Source organism: Prionailurus viverrinus, chromosome B3, assembly GCF_022837055.1.
Source record: "Prionailurus viverrinus isolate Anna chromosome B3, UM_Priviv_1.0, whole genome shotgun sequence".
NCBI classification, from domain to species: domain Eukaryota; kingdom Metazoa; phylum Chordata; class Mammalia; order Carnivora; family Felidae; genus Prionailurus; species Prionailurus viverrinus.
The window spans coordinates 107,553,601-107,578,374 of NC_062566.1; the positions used below are offsets into that span (position 1 = coordinate 107,553,601).

General features: G+C 36.7%; 1 protein-coding gene across 16 annotated transcripts in view; it reads left to right on the forward strand.

Moving 5' to 3' along the window:
- The window catches only part of FUT8 (fucosyltransferase 8), a 310,512-nt gene extending 286,068 nt beyond the window's left edge, over positions 1-24,444 (forward strand). For all 16 annotated transcript variants that reach the window (XM_047862655.1, XM_047862657.1, XM_047862658.1 and 13 more), the window contains 4 exons: positions 4,699-4,945; positions 8,986-9,162; positions 15,137-15,287; positions 23,441-24,444. In XM_047862655.1, the coding sequence (XP_047718611.1) occupies positions 4,699-4,945; positions 8,986-9,162; positions 15,137-15,287; positions 23,441-23,758 (893 nt within the window). In that variant the 3' untranslated portion in view covers positions 23,759-24,444. The remainder of the gene's footprint in view (positions 1-4,698; positions 4,946-8,985; positions 9,163-15,136; positions 15,288-23,440) is intronic.
- The last annotated feature ends 330 nt before the right edge of the window (positions 24,445-24,774 follow it).

Genomic DNA, 24,774 nt, shown 5'->3' on the forward strand with positions numbered 1-24,774 from the left:
CAACTGAAGAAAGAAGACAGTAAATACAGAAGAAATCTCATGGACTAGGACCCAAAATCTTTTCCACCCCTGAAATGTTTTTCATGATAGCAGAACCTATTCATTCATGGTAGATGTTAAGACCTTCCTATTGAAGTCTACTGATGATTAATAATTCTAATTGACTAATTCCAGGGTAGGGTCTCTGTCTTAGGGCACAAGGAATGATTATAGACTAATGCTTTTAAATGGAGTTGCCATGAATTGCTAGAGGGACTTGCCTGCAGCTGTGGACATCCTCCCTGTCAAAGAGTTATCTATGCTACTGGCAGAGGGCTATAAGTGTACCAGCAAGCCTACTGAGTCTTCCCTGCCTTTGGCAGAGAATGACCGTATGGACCAGAATTAGCAACAAGAGGAGGTAGTCTTGAAAATGAGTCCCTGATGGGGCGCCTGGGTGGCGCAGTCGGTTAAGCGTCCGACTTCAGCCAGGTCACGATCTCGCGGTCCGGGAGTTCGAGCCCCGCGTCGGGCTCTGGGCTGATGGCTCAGAGCCTGGAGCCTGTTTCCGAGTCTGTGTCTCCCTCTCTCTCTGCCCCTCCCCCGTTCATGCTCTGTCTCTCTCTGTCCCAAAAATAAATAAACGTTGAAAAAAAAAATTAAAAAAAAAAAAATGAGTCCCTGAAATAATTAATAGTGGTCATACCAGTTCAAGTTGAGCTGAGCTCTCAATTGTATGATTCCTAGGCTAGTTTGCTCTGATTCTTTACAAATGCATAGTGCTGACTTTTGTATGACTTGCACATATAAAACATTCTCTTGCTGGAAAGTTAATGCAGTGCTTTTTTTTTTTTTAAAACACTAACATCTTAATAGAATGACAAGGCACTCTTGATTGATCAAAAGGGAACATACTTAAATGCTTCGAAATATATACATACAGTTTTCAGAAAGCAGAATGCAATATAAGTAATGTGGTAAACAATAGAGCCTAATCCTGGCCCTTTTATTTAGCTGTATTATTACTTTGAGAAATTCGCTTAACCTCTCTAGTTTGTTTCCTCTGTGAAATGAGGGAGTTTAAGTAAATCTGTGTTTCTCAAACTCTGAATCTACCACAGATTACTAGAGATTAATTTAGGTGGCATATGTGAGATAATTTCAGACAGTTTCCTGATAAAAGATTAAAACAACCATCGAGTTGAATAGTTGAAAAAGTTATTTCTTTTTCAGCCCTTCTGATTATGTCAGACAAATTCTCAATTTGGTGTCAGGAAATCTTTGCAATAGTTCTTTAACACTGGATAATTGTTTGGGGGTGGAGATGGGTGGGAACAGGCACGGGGAATCCTCCAATTCCTCAAGACGTTCTATAGAAGGGTAATTAATTCCATCCTTCAAAGGGGAAAGTGCTGCAGTGCTTTTTTGCTTCTGTCTACCTCATTTCCCTTCCACTTGAAAGGAAAGTAGTGTGTACAACTGGTGAGTTTAGGGGGAGGAACAAATGTGTGAGATATAGCCCTGTCTGGCTTCTCTCATGGCACAGCCCATTCTCAGAAGGCATGCTCTTCCTCCTCCCCAGTGTACTAGGCCTTGCTTGACAGACTCATTTTAGGATTGGGATTGGGTGGAAACTATTAGAAAACCCATAAGGCTGTAAATTCAAAGAATAAACTACATTCTTTAGTTCATCCTTATTGGTAATCAAGCTGATATTTTGATTGCCATTTTATTCTTCTCTCTGTCTCTCATTTGATGTGAAACTCATAGGAGATGTAAGGGGGAAAGCAATTATACACCCCTTTAACCTCACTGATAATCTCTTCTTTTAATAGAAATCTGGCCTGAGCTCAAGGCCCTTCATAGGCAATAGTATCTATATAGAATTTAATGATATGGTTTCATTTTTAGTGAAGTTATACTTCTAGTTGCCATCTATAAAATAAATTCATGTAAGTTTTAAAATGAATTTTTAAAACATTAATACAGATAATACATGGATATGGTAAAAATTATAATGTGAATACATAAATGACTAAACTTTAGAAACCACTAAGCATTGATCATTTCTAATCTAGGATCTGTTCCAGATTTAAATTCTTTTGAATATAAATGCCAGTAGAATAAAAAATGTTGGGTGGTAAACCAAGTAAAAAAAAGGGACCTTCTAACCATAGCATATACTATGTTATTTTCATTTGTTTTAAAATATATCATTGCTGAGGAAGCTAACCTTTTTTTTCATTAATAAATACCGTTTTCTTAATATTTTACTAGGCAGTTGAGTATTGATATCTTTTTGATAACACATTTTTTTGGTGATGGTATTTTATTTTATTTTATTTTTCTTCCACGAAAGTAGTCAGTTCTGGGTGAGGTTTTTCGAACTAGAAATCTTGGAGGACACGAACCATGCTATCACTGTATACTCTACCTCATACAATGTTTGGCATATAGCAGTGTTCAATAAATATTTGAACAAGTGAAGTGAACGCATGAATGAAGAATGAACAAAGAACCAACAAAAATAAACTACATTCTCTGTCTTGAAGATATAGGCATAGTTTCGATTTATTTCTTAAAGCTGTCAATAGGACTAGCTGTAAGAAAGTTGAGGCCTTGGGGCAATCAGTGAAAGACAGAGCTACTTAAACAGAGCATTTAGAATAACCCTGTTAGAGGGGCACCTGAGTGGCTCAGTCGGTTAAGCGACCGACTTCAGCTCAGGTCATGATCACATGGTTTGTGAGTTCAAGCCCCGCGTCTGGCTCAGCACTGACAGCTCAGAGCCTGAATCCCATTTTGGATTCTGTGTCTCCCTCTCACTCTGCCCCTCCCCTGCTCACACTCTCTCTTTTCTTCAAAAATAAATAAACATTAAAAAAGAAGAAGAAGAAGAAGAAGAACCGTGTTAGAAAGAAATCTCAAAAAGAAGGTAGCCCTATTAATTTTGCTTTTATTTATGGTCATATAAAAGAAGTTAGATTGTTTCTTTCTTTCTCTCCTTTTTATAAAAAAGAACTGTTTTCTCTTCCTTTTTTTCCTCTCATTCATGTGCTATGTCTCTTATCATGTCCATATCACAGAAAGCACCCAATTTCTCTTGCCTTTGGGAGATTATTAGAGCTTAATTTAAAGTGCAGCTTACTCTTTCCCCATACACTCTTAATTATAGTATCTTGTCTGATAAAGGTGCCCACCTCTGTCTTAACCAGTACCCCAGATGAACTGCAGTGCTGGTGGTAAATTTTTTTAGTGACATCTATTCATGCAACAAATGTCATGTTTCAAGGGCTTTGTTCTAAGAGTCCTGAAATGAGTTTTACATGTCAGAGAGAGAGAATATTAACCAGACGTTTTTAATTTTTAGTTATGCCAACCAACTTTCTTATAATCATGTAGTTTGAGTGATTACATTCCCAGATGATGAGATTTACTATAAAACACTTTGCATATATGCAGAAAAACAGAATTTGAGGACTGTGTTCCATTCTGGTGAATACATTTTAAAAGTCTTCTAGGTTTATTCTCTACAAGTGCATTCTTTCTTTAATGGTCCAGTGATTAACTGGAATTATTTTGTATATTCAGGTTAATATTTTCTGTTATTGAAATTTTAATTCAGTACATTTTATATTTATAAAATTTCTCTGCCTGGTATCTTCATGTCTTCTAGTTACTACTATGTGGTCTTCGATATCTAAGGTTGCTGGCTTAGGGGCAGGCGCCTGGGTGGCTCAGTCCGTTGGGCGTCCAATTTCGGCTCAGGTCATGATCTCACTGCTTGTGAGTTCGAGCCCCGGGTCTGGCTTTGTACTGACAGCTCAGAGCCTGGAGCCTGCTTCAGATTCTGTGTCCCACTCTCTGCCTCTCCCTCACTCATGCTCTGTTTCTCTCTCTCTCTTAAGAATAAATAAAACATTAAAAAAATAATAAAGTAATTAAAATAAAGTTGCTGGCTTATCCCATTTTGGGTTGTTCTTGTCATTGCATTATAAAATTGATAGAACAGCAGTATCATTAATGATATATAGAAGTTGGATTCTGAAATTAATCATCATCTACAAAAATTAGCATCTAATCTCTATTCTAATTTTAATTTAATGTCCAGATAAACAATCAACATAAATTTTATTGTTATCATCATTGAAAACATAATAGATAATTTGGCCAAGAAAAAAAAAGACTTTAGAATTACCATTTTTTTTTTCTTTAAAAGATATAACTGCTTGGCTTATAATTGTAATCTTTAGGTATCTCTAGAGTCATGGTGCTCTGTCATGAAATTAATGAAAGAGCCATTTGCTATAATGACAATCTGGAAGTTTTGAGAATACTTTATTGTCTGGTTCAAAAACAAAAATGATGACAGAAAACAGAACTTTGCATAGCTGGCTGTGTTCAGTAGCAATATGGTTATTCTCTGATTAGATTCTTTGAGTGCTGGGTGCATCCTTATCTGCGGTATGAGGTGTTGAGATGGCAGCATGTTATGACAGGGAAAAAAAAAAAAAAGATCATGGACTTGAGAAGCAGACCAACCTAGATGGGAAATTTAGCTCTGTCACTTTTGTGCTAGTACCTTGAGCAAGTTACTTAACTGCGTCTGTAATACTGCTTTAGAGTTGCGATGAGGATGAAAGCATCCAGAGTGAGTTCTCCAATGGTAATTGTATGAGAAATACAGTGTGGTGATGATATGTTTCGATATTCTCACAGGTGAAGTAAAGGACAAAAATGTTCAGGTGGTTGAGCTCCCCATTGTAGACAGTCTTCATCCTCGTCCACCATATTTGCCCCTGGCTGTACCAGAAGACCTTGCAGATCGGCTTGTACGAGTCCATGGTGATCCTGCAGTGTGGTGGGTGTCCCAGTTTGTCAAATACTTGATCCGCCCACAACCTTGGCTGGAAAAGGAAATAGAAGAGACTACTAAGAAGCTTGGCTTCAAACATCCAGTTATTGGGTAAGAATCTGATTTATTCCTCTCATGAAGTGATGTTGTAGTAGCAGAGATATGTGTACTTTACAATATATTGTGAACTTTATGATATAGTTTAATTTTCAAGCCATACCCTAAAACAGATGTTCCAGAGTTCACCTTAGGTCATAGGGAGATCATTCTCCCTTTGTTCACTTAGAACAGTTGAGTTGTCATACTTTGTTACCCCCATTCGCTTATTTATTCATTCAACAAATGTACTAAACCCTTATTTCTGAAATTACCTGTCTCTTCTGAGGAAAACAACAAAATTGTATTTTACTGAGAGTAGTTTGGATACTATACATGACTCTTATCTTATCCTAACAAGACCATGAGATGAAGCTATCACATTTATAGCTTTTCTATTGTACTTTTTGTTAGGCTTCATTAATTACCACTGATGATTATTTTGCATTTTTTGGTGTTCTGTTTTCTGCCCTGGAAGCTGTTTTGATAATAAAAATAGTATTTATAATGTAAGATAATGTTAAAATTATTATTTAAAATTATCTCTTGGCCCACTTGGGACTTACCATGTACATATGCATTCAGCCTCATGCTTATGTTCAAGAAGATATATCAGGAAATCCTACCACCAAGAAGAATACAAAGAAGCATCTTTGTGCATAAGCTTGTGCTCCTATACACATACATAAAAAGTTATGGAAAGAGGAATTTTCCTGGGTCCGGGTGGCAGATTTCATACCATGGGAAAATGTTCTTTGCCTAATGGAAAGAGTACTGGACTGAGATTTAAGTGACCTAGGTAATATTCCTGGATTTTTTCTAATTCTAGACCAAGTTACTTAATAATAGTATTGGGCTTTGATTTTTCCATCTGTAAAATAGGGAAGATAATACCTGCCCTAAAAGTGATGTGATAAGAAGGATAAAAGGAAGGATTTTAGTTCAGTGGAAAAAATGCACTGTAAAATATTACCTTTCAGAAAGACTGATGCTAAAATCATTTCTAAAAATAGACTTGTAGGCTAGACTATGACATTCTGTAGCTTATACTGTTTGTAATAAAATCAGCTATTGATTAATATTAATATAGGTGTTGATTTGTTCACTTATTTGCAGAACATTTATTGAACACCTGCTACTGTGGGGACAGAGATTAATTTTTTTTTAATGGCTCATTCTAGCTTATTACAGTCTGTTGGAAAAGAGACATACACAGCTAACATTATATGGGCAGAATGTGATAAATACCCTGAGAGAAGTATAAAAATTATTACGAGAGTTCAGGGAAGGAGGAAAGTCTTCATAGCTTCCGTGTTTAAACAGGATCTTGAAAGGTAAAAGAAGAGTAATTAAATTACCAAAATACCTTCAAATGCATTATCTCATTGATCCTATAACACAGTCCTATGAAAAGAGTAGAGATAGCTGTCTTATAGGTTAGGAAATTAAAGGGAAGAAAATCTCGGCCCAGAGTTCCAGAGTTAATAAAGGCAAAGCCAGGACTAAAAACCATCTTAACTTTGCTTGGAAGCTTTCCTGTAGTTTGGCATGGCCTAATTATCCATGGACCATACATCATATTGAGAGTTGGCCAAATACAGAAAATTGCAGTACCAGAGACAATTGAGTTATTTGTACATTGAGGTAGTGTGCTGGAATGAAAGAGAAGGTTGCTCAAATTCACGAATCTGGCGGTCCCATCTAACTTCTACTAACAAGTTGTGTGACTTTGGGCAGCGTACTTGATCATTCCAGGTCTTCATTGATTGCCACTCTTTCCTCATTTGTTTAAAACTAAAAAAGAAACTAAGTTAGATGGTATGTAAGGTTTCTACTTACATGATACTAAACAATTAGATTTTTGTGTCCACACAACATTCAGTCATTTATTCATTATATTTGGTGCTATTGGAAATAAATAAAATCACATTCCCTGCCCTGAAAGAGCTTGATAATTTGATATAGATGACCCTTGAACAATGCAGGGTTAGGACTGCTGACCCCCACCCCCCGTGCAGTTGAAATTCCATGTATAACTTGACTCCTCCAAAACTTAACTACTAATAGCCTACTGTTGGCTGGAAGCCTTACCAATGACATAAACAGTCAGTTAACATATATTTTGAATGCTATATGTATTATATACTGTATTCTTACAATAAAATAAGCTAGAGAAAAAGTGTTATTAGAAAATCATAAGGAAGACAAAATACATTTACAGTACTGTACTGTAAAAGATCTGTGTATAAGCGGACCTGCACAGTTCAAACCTGTGTTGTTGAAGAGTCAACTGTAGTGAAAGTCAGGCAAGTACACAAGGAACTTTTACTTTTGTGAGGACTGGGTTGAAAAGTATGAGAAACCAGCCACCTCTTGCCTTATGTTGTCTTTTTGTTCATTGATATGTCTTCAGAAGCATCAGTTTCCTTAAATGTCTGAAAAACTTACATTAAATTAAAACGATTTCTCATATCCTTCACTGGACTAATATTCTGAGTCTTCCATGGAGACTCCATTATGCCCCTCTCAAAATTCTTGATCCAGGCCTAATTTCAGTAGTACTTGGAGACTTGAAAAGATTTCTCAGTAGTCCTCTGCCAGTACTTCCTATGCTCCTCTTCCTTTGATTCTTCCTTCCATTATTACAGCTCTTCTTTGTTTTTATTTTCATTTTCATTTTCCTATCTCCCACCTAACATCTTCCCTCGTGTCTTAGTCTTCATATGTATAGAAGTTACTGACCCTTATTTTAAATGTTAGAGCTAAAGAAAGTACATGATGAAATCAGTATCAAAGAGTGTTTCTTCTTATAAACTTTTCATTGAAATTCAGTGGAATTGTTTATCCCTGTGGAGCCCAGTGAACAATTCCAATTTCCTGAGAGAGAAGCAGTGATTAAGAAGGATGTGGGAAGGAAACAACGATAGAATACGTGTAAATATAAAGGTGTGCATATCTGGACTATAGCCTGGAAGGCAGAGGATACCCATAAAGATATCAGATTAGCTGCAGTGAAAACAGATCCGCCTTCCAGATTCACAATAAAAAGCTGGGCTTAGGCTCGACCTAAGGCATGCCTATATACCATGGCCTAAAGGGAAACAAATTTACTTTTTTCTTTTTCCCACATATGAATAGTGGTTTAGTAATTTGGTGAGGGGTGGGGAGGATGCAGGAAGGGCAAATTTAAGGAGAGTTTTAATTTATGAAAGTAAACTATGACCATTGTTATTTTCATTACAATTACTTTGAAAGCACTAAGATGGGAGGAAAATACTGTGAAAGTCAACACAGGACGATGTAAATCTTTGTCCCCAGTTTTACAGTTTTAGAACTTTTTTACAATAGGACAGATGAGATCAATACCTACTTGTGTTTGACAGCATGAAAAACAGCAAAAGGAAATTCATTATGCATATAACAAAAGGTGTAGAATGTCTCTGTGAACTTAGAATAGTAAGAATTCTTAAAAGGTTTGCCTGCCTTGATTGTGCATTAGGAAGAATTCTTGAAGGTCTGTGTTTTCCTCAGACAATTTTCAATTCTATAAGCTGGCAGTTATAGTAACTATACAGGGTAAAATGAAGAATGAGAGAAGTTGGCATCAAATGCTGTAAACAATGTATTTAATATTCTGTAATAACAACTATGAATCTTGGTATCATTTGTTGCCAAAAATCTTAAAAAGTTATATCCAGTTTTTTCTGGGAGGCTGGTAGGTATTTTGCTGCTTATATGGAGTATAACTCTGGAATCTTCCATTTATTCTACTGTTCTTGGATATGCTACTTTCTTTATAAGAAAGCATTCTTCTAAAGCTTATTTTCTAATTCTCCTTGTATTGTGTTAACATGCAAATATATTTAGAATGTATGTGTTTGAATTTTTAAAACATTTTAATTTTTCTAATGGCAAAAATGAAAAAAAAATCGGTTTAAAATGTCTGTGATGCCACCATAAATAAAGGTATAAAGTTGAGTAGCCTAAAAGTACACAGTGGATCAGAGGATCAGAACATTATCAGCAGAGTCTGACTTTCTCCCTCTGCCCCCCAGAGTACACGTCAGACGTACAGACAAAGTAGGAACAGAAGCAGCCTTCCATCCCATTGAGGAATACATGGTACACGTTGAAGAACATTTTCAGCTTCTCTCTCGCAGAATGCAAGTGGATAAACGAAGAGTATATTTGGCGACGGATGACCCTTCTTTATTAAAGGAGGCAAAAACAAAGTAAGTTAAATGAACTAGTGATTCTAGACCAGGACTCTTTTTCAGTTGAAAGGAATCCTTAATTCCCATGACTTGTCATTCTTGTTATAATATTATTACTAATTATTGGAGGTTTTTTTTTTTTTAATTCAAACAACTGTGTACCTTTGTGACTGTTAATATAATCAAAGAGTATTTGCAGTGCCAGTAAGGTGGATATTTCATTCTGAAGCCTCTTCTCTTGGTGTGTAGGCAGCTGCCATCTTGCTGTGTACTCACGTGACCTTTCTGTGTGTTTGGAAGAGAGAGCAAGCTTTCTGGTGTCTCTTCCTGTGGGGGCATTAATTCTTTCATGAGGGCCCCATTCTCATGCACTTTATTTAATCCTAATCATCTCCCAAAGGCCCCATATCCAAATACTATCACAGCTCAAACATAGGTATTCTAGGGGGACACAAACATTCAGTCCATAACTCTAACCAACTCTATAAGACTGCTAGCAATAAAACATACCAGGTGCTTGCCTTTTTGCTCTCACTATCTTCACTAGCAATTAATGGGCAACTGAAACATATGTAAAATATGTGTGAGTTGGGGTGCCTGGGTGGCTTAGTCAGTTGAGCGTCTGACTTCGGCTCAGGTCATGATCTCGTGGTTTGTGAGTCCGAGCCCCATGTCGGGCTCTGTGCTGACGGCTCAGAGCCTGGAGCCTGCTTTGGATTCTGTGTCTTCCTCTCTCTCTGTCCTTCCCCTTCATATGCTCTGCTCATGCTCTGTCTCTCTCTGTCTCTCAGAAATAAATAAATGTTAAAAAAAAAATTTTTTTAAATATGTGTAAGTGTTCATTTTATAAAAAAAATTCTGGAACTTGGAAGTTATATTAAAGAAAAATAATCAGATAAGTTTTATAAGTGGAAGAGTAAGAATTGCTAGTATGTATTGAACAGTAAAACAGTAATCTGTCATTTATAGAGCATGCCTATATTTCAGGCACTGTGTTAGGTGCTGGCGATTCCGTGATAAGCAAGATAACTCTGCTCTCAAGGAATTCCCAATCTAGTGGGGGAACAGACAATTACTCATACTCTACAGTATGAATAGTGCTACTATAGGGTTAACATAGGGGGTTAAGAAAACACATAAACACAGTGATCCTAATTGGGAATTTATCATAGGATCTAGGTGAACCTAGAATTGGCCTTTACTTATTATTAATAAATAAGGGATGTATTAAATATGTGAAAGAAAAGAATGAGGGAGAAGAATCTGTGTTCTTAGCTTTGCTCAGACACTGTGTGCTCCAGAAATCATCCCTGAATCCCGAAGTGTCCCTCCTGTCTGCATTGCTCTGACTTGGTGTTTAGCACTTGCTTACCTCTGTCTCCCTCACTGGATTAGAAGTACTTTAGACACAGTAACTACCTCTAGTAAGTGCCCAGTAAGTACTGAATTATGTTTATTTCAATTCCATCAGTTTGAAAACATTTTATTAGATGTTAATCACTTAAGCTAGTGACTTTTTAATTAATTTATTTATTCTTTGGTCCATTTCTTATGTCACAAATAGAGGTTGGGGAGAAAAACAAATTTGAAATGAGGACTATACTGTAGATGTTTATTCGAAGCATTAGATAATAGTTTAAATCCTATTTCTCCCTCCTAAGAATCTAAACCGGATATAAGTTGCTTTTTCTTTTAAGACTCCCTTTATGAGTATATTCTCTCTCTCTCTCTCTCTCTTTCTCTCTCTCTCTCTCTCTCTCTCTCACTCTCACTCTCACTCTCACTCACTCACTGACATACACAGGACCATGAAATTCATCAGTCAAGTGTAAGCCAAGTTACATACTTACAGTTAAGGATTAAATGAACATCTGGGCAAAAAACACAATACAAAATTTTCACAGATACTTTTCCAGTTTGATATCTAGAAGCAGAGTAGAAATAGTTCACCATGCTCCTTCATTTTAAAATACCAGATTGAATTTGTAGCTTAATTGAAAAAATATTAAAATGTTATCTACTCTTTTACTTGTTCTTGAAGCATCACAAGCTTTTCCTGTTTTTTTTTTCCCTTGATGAGCAAAATAATTCATGCTTATTAGACGATATGGAAGTTGGTAATTATACAAGCAAGAAAAAATACCCACAGTCCTATTACTCAGTGGAAACAGCTATTTAAATGTTGATATATTCCCTTTAGTCATTTATATAGTTACCCATTTTAGTAGTTGATCCTATTCTATATAATTTGAACTCTTTTTTACTTAATACAGCAATGGATCCATTTTCTCAGGTCACTAAAACAATAATTATCTTAAATGTCCCCTTTAATGACTACATACCTGCTGTATGGATGTGCCATTGCTTACTTGCTCATTCTAATATTGGACACTTAACGTCATTTCCAGTTTTTTACTCTTATAAATAATGCTACAGTGTGTTCCTAAAGTTATCCACATTATTTCCTTAAGCTAGGTTTCAGGCTTTGGAAATATTTAGATAAAAGGATATGGGCATCTTACAACTTTGATCCATAGTACAGCATGGTATTTTTGTATTAAGCAACCCTTACAGTACAGTTGGCATTAGTAGTTACCACGATTATGGGACTAGTAAAACTTGAATTTCCTTTTCATGGTCAGCAGCTACTATCTCCTCTGTCTATGGTAGTTCAAGAGACAGCTTTCCCATATTCTGTTAGAAATGTTGCAGCAGCATTTTATGCACTTCTTTTTTTACCTCTTTGCAAGTCCTTTCATTTTAATTTTCTGAGTCATTTTGAAGATCTTCTCAGGAATGTAGATGCTGTTTCTCATTATTTTGCTTCTGTGTTTTTCTACTCTGAACTCTGTTTTAGACCTGTCAGGATTGGTTTTGAAACCTAAGCAAATCATAAAACCTCTGCCATTGTTTTAGGAGACCAGAAGCATGAATGAATCTCTCATCACAGTATATTGAGTACAGGGTCATTATGATACTTTGTGCTTCAAGAGGGTAAAGAACTGAGAATGATGGTTAAATGATACATAGAATTCACACAGTCAGAGGAGAATCTATTTTCTGGGTAGCTTATCTTTTGTAAAAGCGGTCAAGGTTAGCTTTACATGTGTGGCTTCTGTGTGAAAATGAGCAGTTAATGTCTTGCTGCTTGGTATCATACATCAGGTTTCTCTAGGTTAAGACTGAGTTCATCCGTGAGATTTTGGCACCGCATCCCACTGACTGTGGCAACCATTGCCAATGTGGAGATAACTCTCTTAGGTAATCACTGGTAGAGTGTTTAAATCACACTCATTGGCAAAGAAGTAAGAACTATTAAAGTTGTCTGTCCAACATTGTATCCTAAGATGTGGAGATTGGGAGCAGGGGTGAAACAGGAGAAGAAACAAGTCTTTAAAAATCTCCCAGGGTAAATATTTACATATGTAGTTTGCTCTTTATCAAAAATGCTAGATGAGCACTCCTAAACTTAGTTTCATTTACATAAATAGAGGCAAGAAAAACTTATTTAAAAGTTTTTGTTAAGTGTTTGGTTGCCCTGTGAAATGAAGGCTCAGCCGTAAAGAGTGGTTAATTTTTTCATTATTTTATTGAACTGTAATATGCTAGATACAGTTACAGGGCACTAGGAATACAAAGAGAAATAGAAGGTAATATGCTGCTCCTTTTTTTCAGGAGTATCCAACTGGTGCGCAGTATAGGTGTAACAAATAATTACAGTGTAGTTAGATGGATGTCCGGAAGGAGTTGTATACCAGGTGCAGTGAAATCATGAAGAGTATCTCCCTCAGCCTGGAGAAAGACTTTAGAAAAGAAAATGTGTTGTCAGTTTATAACTTTAACTTAGTCCTTTGTGAGTAATATAAACAAATTTTTATAAGGTGGAAGAGGAAAACAATATTCTTTTTATCACTGCCAATCTCTACAACCTCACAGTAAAAGAATTCCTCTGCCAACATACTTATGGGCAAAAGACAAGAAAGAAGCATGTTTGTGCAAAAATTTCCATGCTCATTATTGGAGATGCAAAGTCTCCCTCTTCCATTATTTACTTTGTTTCAGTTTCTTTTTCCAAACTCAGTATCCTTCATCAAGCAGTCTTTTGCACATACAGATGAGCCCTGAGGAACTTAGGTGTTCTTTTGGTTTGGTTCTAGGGAGGGGTCTTTAAGTTAGGAAGGGCATTAAAGTTACTGTCACTTCTCAGTAAAAAGATCACTCTTTTCATTCAGCACCCAAACCTTGCTGACAGAGTTAGTTTCTATTCAAGGATAAAAATTGTACTGGTGTGTTTTAACAATTCCCTCTCCTCTCTCCTCCGGCCTTTTCATATTTATTTGTTGCTGTTTCTGCCCCATACCTGGATATGCAGCTCCACAAGAATCCCATTAAAAGTCCTTGGGGTTGTTTTCTTTTTAGAACAATTGTGACATTTCCTTCGCCTCCCTGATTCAGGGCTGAGGAGGGTAAAATGTCAAAAATAATGAAGCCAAATGGATCTGAACACTGATTACCAGTCTGAAACAGCATTCGGGGACTTTGCCGTCACAGTCATCATTAGAGGCAATGAGAAGAAGCTCCTTGGTGGCTGTGAAATGGAGAGAAATCTGAAGCAGCTGTTAGGGGCTGAGGAAGAAGTCCCAGACATAGGTAGTGAGTACTACCGATGTAGCATGTATTGACTCACACAGCATTGTGTGATGCCAAGAAAAGTATAGTCCCAACCTTTGGGGAATACTGTGTGGGAGACAGACATGTAAACTGACTCTTGATGGTTTGGGGTTTATAAATAGGAACTATTACCCTGTCAACAAATATTCATTGATCCTGTTATATTCCGGATTCTCTTCTAGGTACTGAGAATAATACATTGAACAAAGCAGATGAAATGCCTCATTATAGAGTTTACATTCCACTTAGGGATGATGGAGGTGGGAATAGATACAAGCAGTAAATAAATAGTAAATACATATTATGTCAAATGATAATAAAGGTCATGAAGAAAAGTTAAGCAGGTGAAAGAGATAGAAATTGCCAAAGTCCTCACTAATAAGGCTGTATTTCAGCAGAGATCTAAAGGAAGTAAGGAATAAGACCAGCTGGGTATCCGCAGAAGAATGTTTAACAATCACAGCTAATATTTACTGAGTATTTACTACATGTGTGGGACTCCTCTATGCACTTTACATTGCTTAATGTATTTAATTCCTACAAAACTGTATAAAGCAGGTACGATTATTAGCCCATTTTCTTGTAAGTCCCAAAGTTCACAACTTAACTCTGAAGATCTACCCCATGCACGAAGAAAATGTAGTCACTCTATACTAGAGTATAATTAAACCTCTTAATTCACAGTAGAATCATTTGAACATATGGTAGGCTTTTTAAAGATATCCTGTTTTAATATTTTTAAGCACATACCCGATCTCAAGACTACCAAAATCTTGCTTAGTTGACATCTACAAGGAATTTGTTTTTATAAATGAATTAAACTAGTTTTCCATTATTGTTGTTGGTAAGATGGTGCTTTGAGGATGGGGGTTAGGGGAGATAAGTCTCAATGATCACAAATTCTAAGTCAAAAATTTAAATGAAATTTAATCACGATTTTTATATTCTAAAGGAAAAGTTCAATGGCCAAATGTGAAGGCAGCTTGAAAAACCTCATAGAAGTCACTCATTACAAAGAAAATAAGGAGCCTTCAACTCTTACGAATTTTGATACGTGAGGGGTCATTTTGATACATGTACGTGTATATTATATGATGTGCCAATAACATGTAACATACTCCAGAATGTTTGCTATCCCACTGATGGATTCAAAGATGCGTCATCAACTACTCTGTTGAACGCCATAATTAAAGCTCTCCTTACTGTTAGAAAAAAGAGCTTTGGTCAAAGGAGTAGTTCTGCCTCCTCCTGATAAGATACTACATCCTGATAGAGTACTGTGATTTCAGTGACTATGTAAAAATTTATTTCTTTTTTACAGGTACCCCACTTACGAATTTATTAGTGATAACTCTATCTCTTGGTCAGCCGGACTACACAATCGCTACACAGAAAATTCGCTTCGGGGTGTGATCCTGGATATACACTTTCTCTCCCAGGCAGACTTCCTAGTGTGTACTTTTTCATCCCAGGTAAGTGATAGTAGGGTATTTTTAAGTGGTCAGTATTTTTTGGTCATATTGAGTTCAGGAAGTTCTTGGGTTTGTGTATGTGTGTGTGTTTAAAGTTATCATGACTCAGATGTAATTTTCTTAATATTTGGGAACAATCCCTTTTGTGAAAGAATGGGGAAATTCCATCCCCTTCCCCTTCAAAAAAGTAGCTATTCAAGTACACCGAGTATTTAGTTGCTTGCCAGCAATGGTTGAATACATCTCTGCTGAGGCCGCTACTGGAGTTGTTTAAAGTACTTGGCATGTTCACAGCATTTAACTGAAATAGCAAGTAAGTACACTTACTTAATACTTTCTGATTTTGCATACAGTCAGTATGCAGCCGGAATCCATCCACTTCTACACATCGATGCACTGATACTGAGAGACTGAAATGCCAAGCATTGTGTCTCACTCAATTGCTTTATAGAAAATAAAGAGTAAATGTAATTCTTTTTCAAGTCCTATTACATTTCTACCATGCAAGAAACTATACATTAAATTTAAGCAATACCATATTGTAATCATTCTTTTGAGTTTAATTGTTGCAGATAATTGTATGGTAGGGGCTTGGTGTATTTGTTTTTATGAGTGGCCCAATCAGCCTTGCATACACAGTGGAATATCAGCATAGAAATATTTATCGTTGGTTTTATTCTGCTCTCTCATTTATGTGCATATTACTGGTTAGTTCATTCAACAAGCTGTTAAATGACTATTTGTGCTCAGAATTATATTAGGTGCAGAGGGGATTTCCAGAGAGATTGAATATATAGATCTTATCCTGGTCCAGAATCTAGTGAGCAAAATACTCATATGAAATAATTGGAGAATAATTACCAAGAAATATAGATCATGTAAGATAAATGTATGCCTAAAAGCTTAAAAGAAGCAGAGAAAAGAAAATGTGAAAAGGAAGGTCGCATCATTTTCATGGGAATATACTTCAGAGAGTATAAAGAAATGGACAGTTTTTTTTTTTTTAATTTTGTGACAATGCACATTGTCACAATGGGACAATGATATGATTGTTGGAAAGATACCTGTCTCAGCAAAGACTAGGAGTTCCTTCAGTATGGAATAAGAATACAACCTACCCAGAGACAGCTACCCAGAACAGAAGTCACATAGCAGCAGTCCTCATCAGAACAGAAAATTTCCTTGGCCTTCAAGTTCCCATGAAGGCATCCACTGCTGATGTTTTTTCCTAACTGGGATGAGGATTCCATCTTTGAGAAGCTCCCTTTTCTATTCTCATAGGAGGTAGACAGGGGTATTATAATTACTTGGTATCTCTCAACTGTTACTGAGAATCTGGCTAGGTGCCCACCTGATCAACAGGTGCAAATGACTAGTAACTACCTCGATACACATTTTTGAATGCTTATTGTTTTGAATGAGTGAATCAAGGGTCATTTTTCCCAAGTGGAGCACCTCCTCTGTAGGCCTAGATTTTAGGCCTATCTAAAGTCCAGGGTTTCTCAACCTAGGCACTATTAGCATTATAGTCAGGTACTTTGTTGTGAGGTACTGTCCTGGGCATTGTAAGATACTGAGCAGCGTTCCTGGCCAATAGCACCCCCATCTCAAGTTGTGACAACTGAAAATATCTTCAGATGTTGCCAAATATCCCACAGCAGTGGGGAGGACAAAATCGCCTTTATTGAGAATCACTGCTGTGGTCAGAAAGCTGGAAAATGAAATAAATATATACATGTCTGAACATTGAGCAGCCTTGCATGTAGGCAGGCACTGAGACTTATAGGGATGTGCTGTATTTTGCTTTCCTTCTTCCAGCTCTTAATAATACCATTAGGCTCATTCTGGAAAGAAAATCTTTTTTTTTCTTTTCAAGGATGTGCTGTAGAATTTTTGATTCATACAACCTCATGATTCTAACTTCGACCCAGAAATCAGAACTTCTCTTACCTGATGATAGTGGAAATCCGTCCAAGCTTGAGGGGCGTATTATTGTTCATACTACTTTGTTCTATTTTGCGAATAATATCAACTTCAGTGTGTTCTCCAGACCTCAGGTTCAGAGAAGTTGTTCATATGAAGAAAGAGTGGTGTTCAGAGGACTTTTTCTCTCCAAAGGAATGAGATTTGCGCATATACTATATTGTTTCTAAAAACGCTTGACAAGTAACGGTTCATCCAAAATAACTTTTATTCATTTGAACCAAAGCAAAACTCAAACTAATACCTTGTATCCCAAAATAGACTTGAATATCTCAGAAGTTTTTATGTTAGGGTTCAGAATTAAAAGTTTAACAGTAAAAATACACTTATATAATGAGGAGCAGTTTGCTAAATATGATCACTGCCATCATCACATACCTTTCTTGATGACTATCAGCTGTAGCCTTTGAGATTGGAATAATTCCACATTCACTGATAAATCTTTGGGCTTACTTACACTCCAGCATTTTTTGAAAATGTTTTTAGAAAAAAATGGGTTTGGTACGGTTCACTATTTTTACAGTGTGAATGAAATTGGTTGCTTGATTGTAGAAGTTCTCTTGCCATAAACCAAAATTGGAATTGTTTGAAATTGCCCCAGAAATGTCTCATCATAATCGCCAATGGAGTGTGAGAAAAAGTCACGGATAGCATGAAAATGCCAAGCCATTGACTTCTAGGCAGAGAACAAGATTGAGGCAACATGGATTCTGGGATCAGTCTGGGTTTAAATCTAACTTTGACCACTTAGTATATCCGGGTGACATTTGAACAGATTACTTAGAATGTCACTGACCTATTTTTCCCTGCCTGTAAAATAGTAGTAGCACCTACTATATAGAGTTTTGGGGATGATTAAAAGTTATATGTAAAGCACTGAGAAGTACTTAGTGATGTATTAAATACAATGTTAGTAGCTGTTGTCATTTATGTAGGGAAAGGTATAGGAATACCTTTGCCTGTTAGAGAGACTCTACGGTATTTATTTTAGCAAGCTTTTTTCACATGGCCCCATTTCAGACCATACACTCTCATGTTTTAGGAGGAGCGAGAAACATGATAGTCAAGGACTCTGTTACTTCTGCTTGTGCTCATGGGCAATGTTTAGGTTCCACCAAATAATCATGTGCATTGAGCGGGTATAACAGTTCTTCGTTGAGAAGAGTAGCCAGTAACATTCAACATTTTAATTTCTCTGTGCCAACATGCCACCTCAACTCTATTTTATTTAGCTACTGAAAGAGAACATCACCATATAATATAAATTTTCAGGAACAAAAGCTCTTCATTCCCAAAGGGTAAATGATAAGTAATAGTATTTGCTTTAACAAGTGCAAGTAAAATTATGTACTTGTTGACTTTAGGGAAATTAACCTGCAGATGTTCCTATATATGCCATAGGCATACTAGAAAATGGGAGAAGACTAAAATGTTAACTTCCAAAATGGTGACAAAAGAATAAAACACTGGGAATCAAATCTCAGCCCAGAATAAAATATGAACAACCAACTCTCAAACTTTCCTTGATATTCCAAGAGATTATTAGAAAGTGACAACAAGTTTAATATCTTCTTCATAATGCTTTGACAGTTTTGTCTCCTGTGAACTATCCTTTGAGCACTATTACAGCATAAGAGAATAGTGAGAAAGAGTTTATATGTTGACCATGAATGACTGTAAATGATAATGGAAGAATGAAATGTCATGCCCAAAGGAAAAATGCAAGACTTGATTGATGTTTGAGAAACTATAGGCACGACTATCACGGCGCCTTAATCGGGATTCCTTATAAGGCTTTGGACCCATCCCCCTCAGTCTCAGGGCTTCTAAGCTTTCTTGGTTTTATATTCATAAATGGGATCTGGGAATTTTCTCTCCTTAAATGAAAAAAAAAATTTTTTTAAGCCAATAATATGACTCTGTGCTCTAATTTTGTTACTGTTGTTGCACTTAGTTTTCTGAATCCCTTCATCAGAACTGTTTCTCAAAACCAAGTTTGTTCTAAAAGCCTCATAAATTGAAGAAAACAATCCTCAGGATTTAATCTGAAAATTAGAGGCAGTATTAACATTTTCCAATAATATCAAGTAAGTTTTGAAAGCTGTGCAATCACATTCCAAACTATTCTACCAAATACTGTAATCGTGTTCTGTGTTACTGGAAGTTGCCTATACCCAAAGCATCTACTTTGTCACTTATTTTCCTATTTAATAAAACTGTCTTAAATATGAAGCAAAGAGGGGCGCCTGGGTGGCTTGGTCAGTTAAGCGTCCGACTTCGGCTCAGGTCATGATCTCACGGTCCGTGAGTTCGAGCCCCACGTCGGGCTCTGTGCTGACAGCTCAGAGCCTGGAGCCCGTTTCAGATTCTGTGTCTCCCTCTCTCTCTGCCCCTCCCCTGTTCATGCTCTGTCTCTCTCTGTCTCAAAAATAAATAAACGTTAAAAAAAAATTTAAAAAAAAATATGAAGCAAAGGAACTGCAGTTGGTGAAATAACAGAAGTTATTATTGTTTATCAGATTTTTGAATCAGTTTTTATTACTCTGTAATCAGATTACAGACATTGTCATAGATGCTCACTTTAAAGTAGGCTTTGGGTCAACAGCATTGTTTAAGAAGCAGTCAACATTTTTCAGTAGTTTCAACCATTAAAATCACCATAGGACAAATTTACTTTTTTCCCCCCTGTGACACTTTTCTTTTTCACACTTAATACAACATACTCATGGCACTCTCCGTTGTCTGATTCCAAATCCACACATAACACAACTGGCCTCATTACACTTCGAATCAGATGTTGGAAAGCCCAAAGGGAAAAACCATATACTACATTCATTTTATTCTAGACAGATGACTCTGGCATTGAGGTATGGCCCATGAAACAACAGTGGATATTGTTTGTTCTCTCATCGAATAGCAGAACAACATAGTTTGTAGGAAAAGTGCATGGATCTCTCAGCATCACCAAAAGAGACCAGAACTACTTCTAACTTCTCACACTAGGAGATCTCCCAGCCCCATCTATTTTGACAACAAAACAAGATCCCATCTGCTCTGAGGCTTTGGAGTCTCATATAAACTCAGCTGGTTACTCCTCAGGGATAAAATTCAGGTTAATGGACCTTCCTCTCCTTATTTATTTATTTGGTTTAATACAGTTGTATCTGTGTTTTATTCTTTGGCAACATTTTTGCTCTTACCCATTACTGTGTGCTTAGTGGTGTACTAAATGATACACTGACATGAAATAAATGAAATGAAACTTACTACATATGGCCAGCCACTGCTTTGTAAGCCAGAGGGTTTGCATCCATCATGCTACCTGTCTAGTATCAAACTGAGTATTGATATCAACTGAAAGCCTTCATTTACCTGCCACACAATTTGGATTAGTAAAGCCTAGTGATGAAGCCTAAGGGTAATTAAATGCAAACATCAACATTATAGTACTCTTTCTAGCCCTTTGCAGTAAATTTCCCGATGGCTAAAATAGAGAAATTTTTTAACTACAAAGAATGTTATATGGGATCTTGGGGATTAAATACCACTCGTGGACTTGGATCTTCACTGCTAGGCTAGTATTATGAATGAAGCAGTATTCATTCAACAGCTCTTTCTGAGCTCCTACTATGTGGCAGGCACAGTACTAGGTTCTTATCCTAAGGCAGTTTAGTGTACAGCTGAGAGCCCAAAAGAACTGTGATTGTGGCTGTACCATTTACTAGCTCCTTCCTCCCCTATCCCTCCCCCCCTTTTTTTTGAAATCTACTTAATATTTCTGGGGCTTGTTTCTTCTGCTGTAAAATATGGATAATAACAGCAACCAACTCATAGGGTTACCATTATTATGAAAAGGATAAAGGTCCCCATATTGGCCCATCTCAGTGTCTGAAATTTCTACCATTCATTTTTCTTTGTTTGAAGAAAATACATGTTATCCATAGGCTGACACAGCAACAACTGTGGATACCAAAATATATATTGATTATTAGGATTATCCCCCAAAGAAAGCAGGTCCCTAAGGGTGTAGGACTGAAGGCAGTGTCTTTATGAGACTGAGACACTTAATAGTGGAGAGGAGGAGCTACATCAGGGTTTGTTGCCACACTGACATTGTGGTCCTCCCAAAGGCAGTGCAAGCTCCTGCATTCCTGGCTAGATATAATTGAAGAGTGAGTGGAGGGGCTCGGGGGTGGGGGGTGGTGGGGAACAACTGTCAAGTTTGCCCATGGCTTGCCTTGGCCCTGTGTTTTACCATTCTGGTGTTATAATCCAAACATGGAGAACAGGATCTACAAGAGAAAATATGCTTAGGAGTTTACAAACATACACAAACTGCCTGAGTTCCAAACTGGAATCTACTACTTAATAATAGTGTAACCTTGGGCAGATTCCTTAACTGAACTTTGACACCTCTAAAATGAGTATGATAGAATTGTATGGGGCTACTTAGAGGATTAAATTAAATAATACCTACAAACAATGTCCAACAGCAAAAACTCAGAAAATATTAGCCTCTATCACTGTTAACTATACTTGGCTGTTGTCCGAGCTGCTTTGTTTTAATTAGTTTCTTCCTTCCCAGACGCTCCACTTGATTTTGCTTGCCCTGTGTGGGCCTTTGGCTGACTTTGATGTTCCCATTCCAAACCTTTTTGACCCTCATTTCGCTATAGTCTCAGTTTTTTAATGGTGATCTCAGTTGTACCATGGCATCCCCAATATAAAGTTAGTTTGTTAATGAAGTAGAAACTTACAAGTAAAGTCATTGTCTTGGTTCTATGACTAGTTGAAATTCTAGCACTAGAATTTGGGCAGGTCACTGATTCTCCTTGTATTTTAGTCCATATTTGCAAAATTTTAAATATTTTCTAAACTTAGTTTCATTTGCAAGTTACATATAGCATTTGAAAAGCATCCCTCAAGTTCCTGAAATTCAGATTCTTTAAGAGGTTAAGGTGATGCTTAACCTAATCAGATTTCATTTGCTCATAACAATTAAGGATGAGTGCCTCCACTCACTTTTGATCTCATAAATACCAGAGTTTTAAAAGACTGTTGGGCAATCCTAAATTGCTCCACTGAGCAGGTCAACAATTACTGTTAGTAGTATCATTTTAAATAAATGCAAAAGTATTGGTATAGAGACAATAAAGCTTAATTAACTGAGACAACTACAACTGGAGATTTAGGGAAAAAAATTTTTTTTAATATGACTTGAGTTCTCTGTTCACAATGTATAATGGAAGAAGCAAAATGATAGCATTCTCTCTTCTGTCTTCACCTATTTTTAGAGAAGTTCCTGAAACCCATTTGCTCTATAATGAACATATTTTTTAATTGCTTAAAATGCTATCCCCCTATGAAAATAGTTATAGTTCAACTTTATCACCAAGCATCAGATTCAATGTGTGAATCTCAGATTGTGGAATTTCAGTGGCCATCCAGTGGGCATGGTAGATATTCTCTGGACATAGGAATCTTTTAAGTAGCCTTACATGCATCAGGCAGATACATCTTCACCAAAGATTAGCACATCTTATTTCAGTCCTCGAATGCTTATATCTACTCAGGACACTTAAAACTCTAGAACAGAAATGGCAGATATGTTTTAGCTCACTTGCCAAAGCTAGTTCATTGTCAATAATTACATGAATTTCTTTTGAGAAGAGTTCTGAGATAAGTCCAAATCTAGCAGAAGAGAGTATGCATTTCATTGAGACTGAATGAAGGGAAGGGAGCAGCAGCGTTTGTGTAAAGTATTTATATTCCTAATCCTCAACCTTAAATTCTTCAAGGACACAAACTATGTCTTACTCATTTTTCTGTAACCAGTGCTCAACACGAGGTGTACTGTGAAGCTCTTAATAAATGTTCGTTAAAACTGATTCATCTTCTTGAAGTACTTTGTAGTTTATATTTTGTTCCCAAAGACGTTAGCTATAGTAATCTTTTATGTTTAAAAAAAAAAAAAAGATACACAAAGATGAAGAATGATTTGTACCGTATCTCAGAGCAAATAGAGTAAAAACTTGTGACTAGAATCTACTACTTCCCATCCTCCCGGTCCTAGTCCTGTTCTAGTCTTAGTCTGTTTAGTCAAGGGCCTTCAGTTTGCTATGAAGAAGATCTCATGTATACTAATACATTTTTTTTCATTCTTTCCCAAGGTCTGTCGAGTCGCTTATGAAATCATGCAAACACTTCATCCTGATGCTTCTGCAAACTTCCATTCTTTGGATGACATCTACTATTTTGGGGGCCAAAATGCCCACAACCAGATTGCCATTTATCCTCACCAACCTCGAACTGTAGATGAAATCCCCATGGAACCTGGAGATATCATTGGTGTGGCTGGAAATCATTGGGATGGCTATTCTAAAGGTGTCAACAGGAAACTGGGAAGGACGGGCCTATATCCCTCCTACAAAGTCCGAGAGAAGATAGAAACGGTCAAGTACCCCACATATCCTGAGGCTGAGAAGTAAAGCTTAGATGGAAGAGAAGGACAACTAAACTCAGTTAAAACCATTTGAGCCAAACAGTAGACGAAGAAGGCCCTGACCTTACAACACATGGTGAAATGAGTAGACACCTTCAAGCACCAGGAGCAGTTGGGAACTGACAGATGCTTCATTGGTGGAATTACTCTTTAACAAGGGCCACAATGCCCTTCAACTCATGCACAGTCCAATAATGTACTCACATATAACATACAAACAGATTGTTTTCTATTTTGCCCCTTCTTTCAAGATTATGTCCCCATGAGACAAACACTGCCACATTGTGTAATTTAAGTGACACAGACATTTTGTGTGAGACTTCAAACATGGTGCCTATATCTGAAAGACCTTTGTGACCTAATGAGAAGACCCCGAATAGCTCCCTACATCAGGAGGTTGATCCTTTGCCAGTGGTGCTATTGTAACCACTGAATTCACTCCAATCAGCAGATTCAGAATGAGAATGGATGTTTTTGTCTGGATTTTTTTTTTTTTTAAGTAATTGCATCAGTTCACCCACCTCACCATTAATAAGTGAAGGATACATCAGAAAATAAAATATTCACACTCCATTAGGAACTTTTGTAAAACAATGCCATGAACAGATCTTTAGTACTCAATGTTTCTGGACATTCTCTTTGATAACAAAAAATAAATTTTAAAAAGAGGAATTTTGTAAAGTTTCTAGAATTTTACATCATTGGATGATTTGGTGGTTAAGTTTTAAGTAGGAAAACTATGATAAAAAGAGGAGTTTTATAGTTTTTCTGATTATTATTATTTTTTTTTTTTTTCTGTTTCTGATTGAATGACTACTCAGGTCTTAGGTCAAAGAGTCATTTTAACACTGTCCATTTTAACACTGAAAACTGAATTTAGTTGGTATGCATTACAAAGTTGCTAAGAATACTCTTTGAGAGCTTTTATTTTCTTACTTTGGGCATTGTTTGTTTGTTTTAATTGAATTAAATAATCACACTTCTTGCCCCAGAGGAACTGTG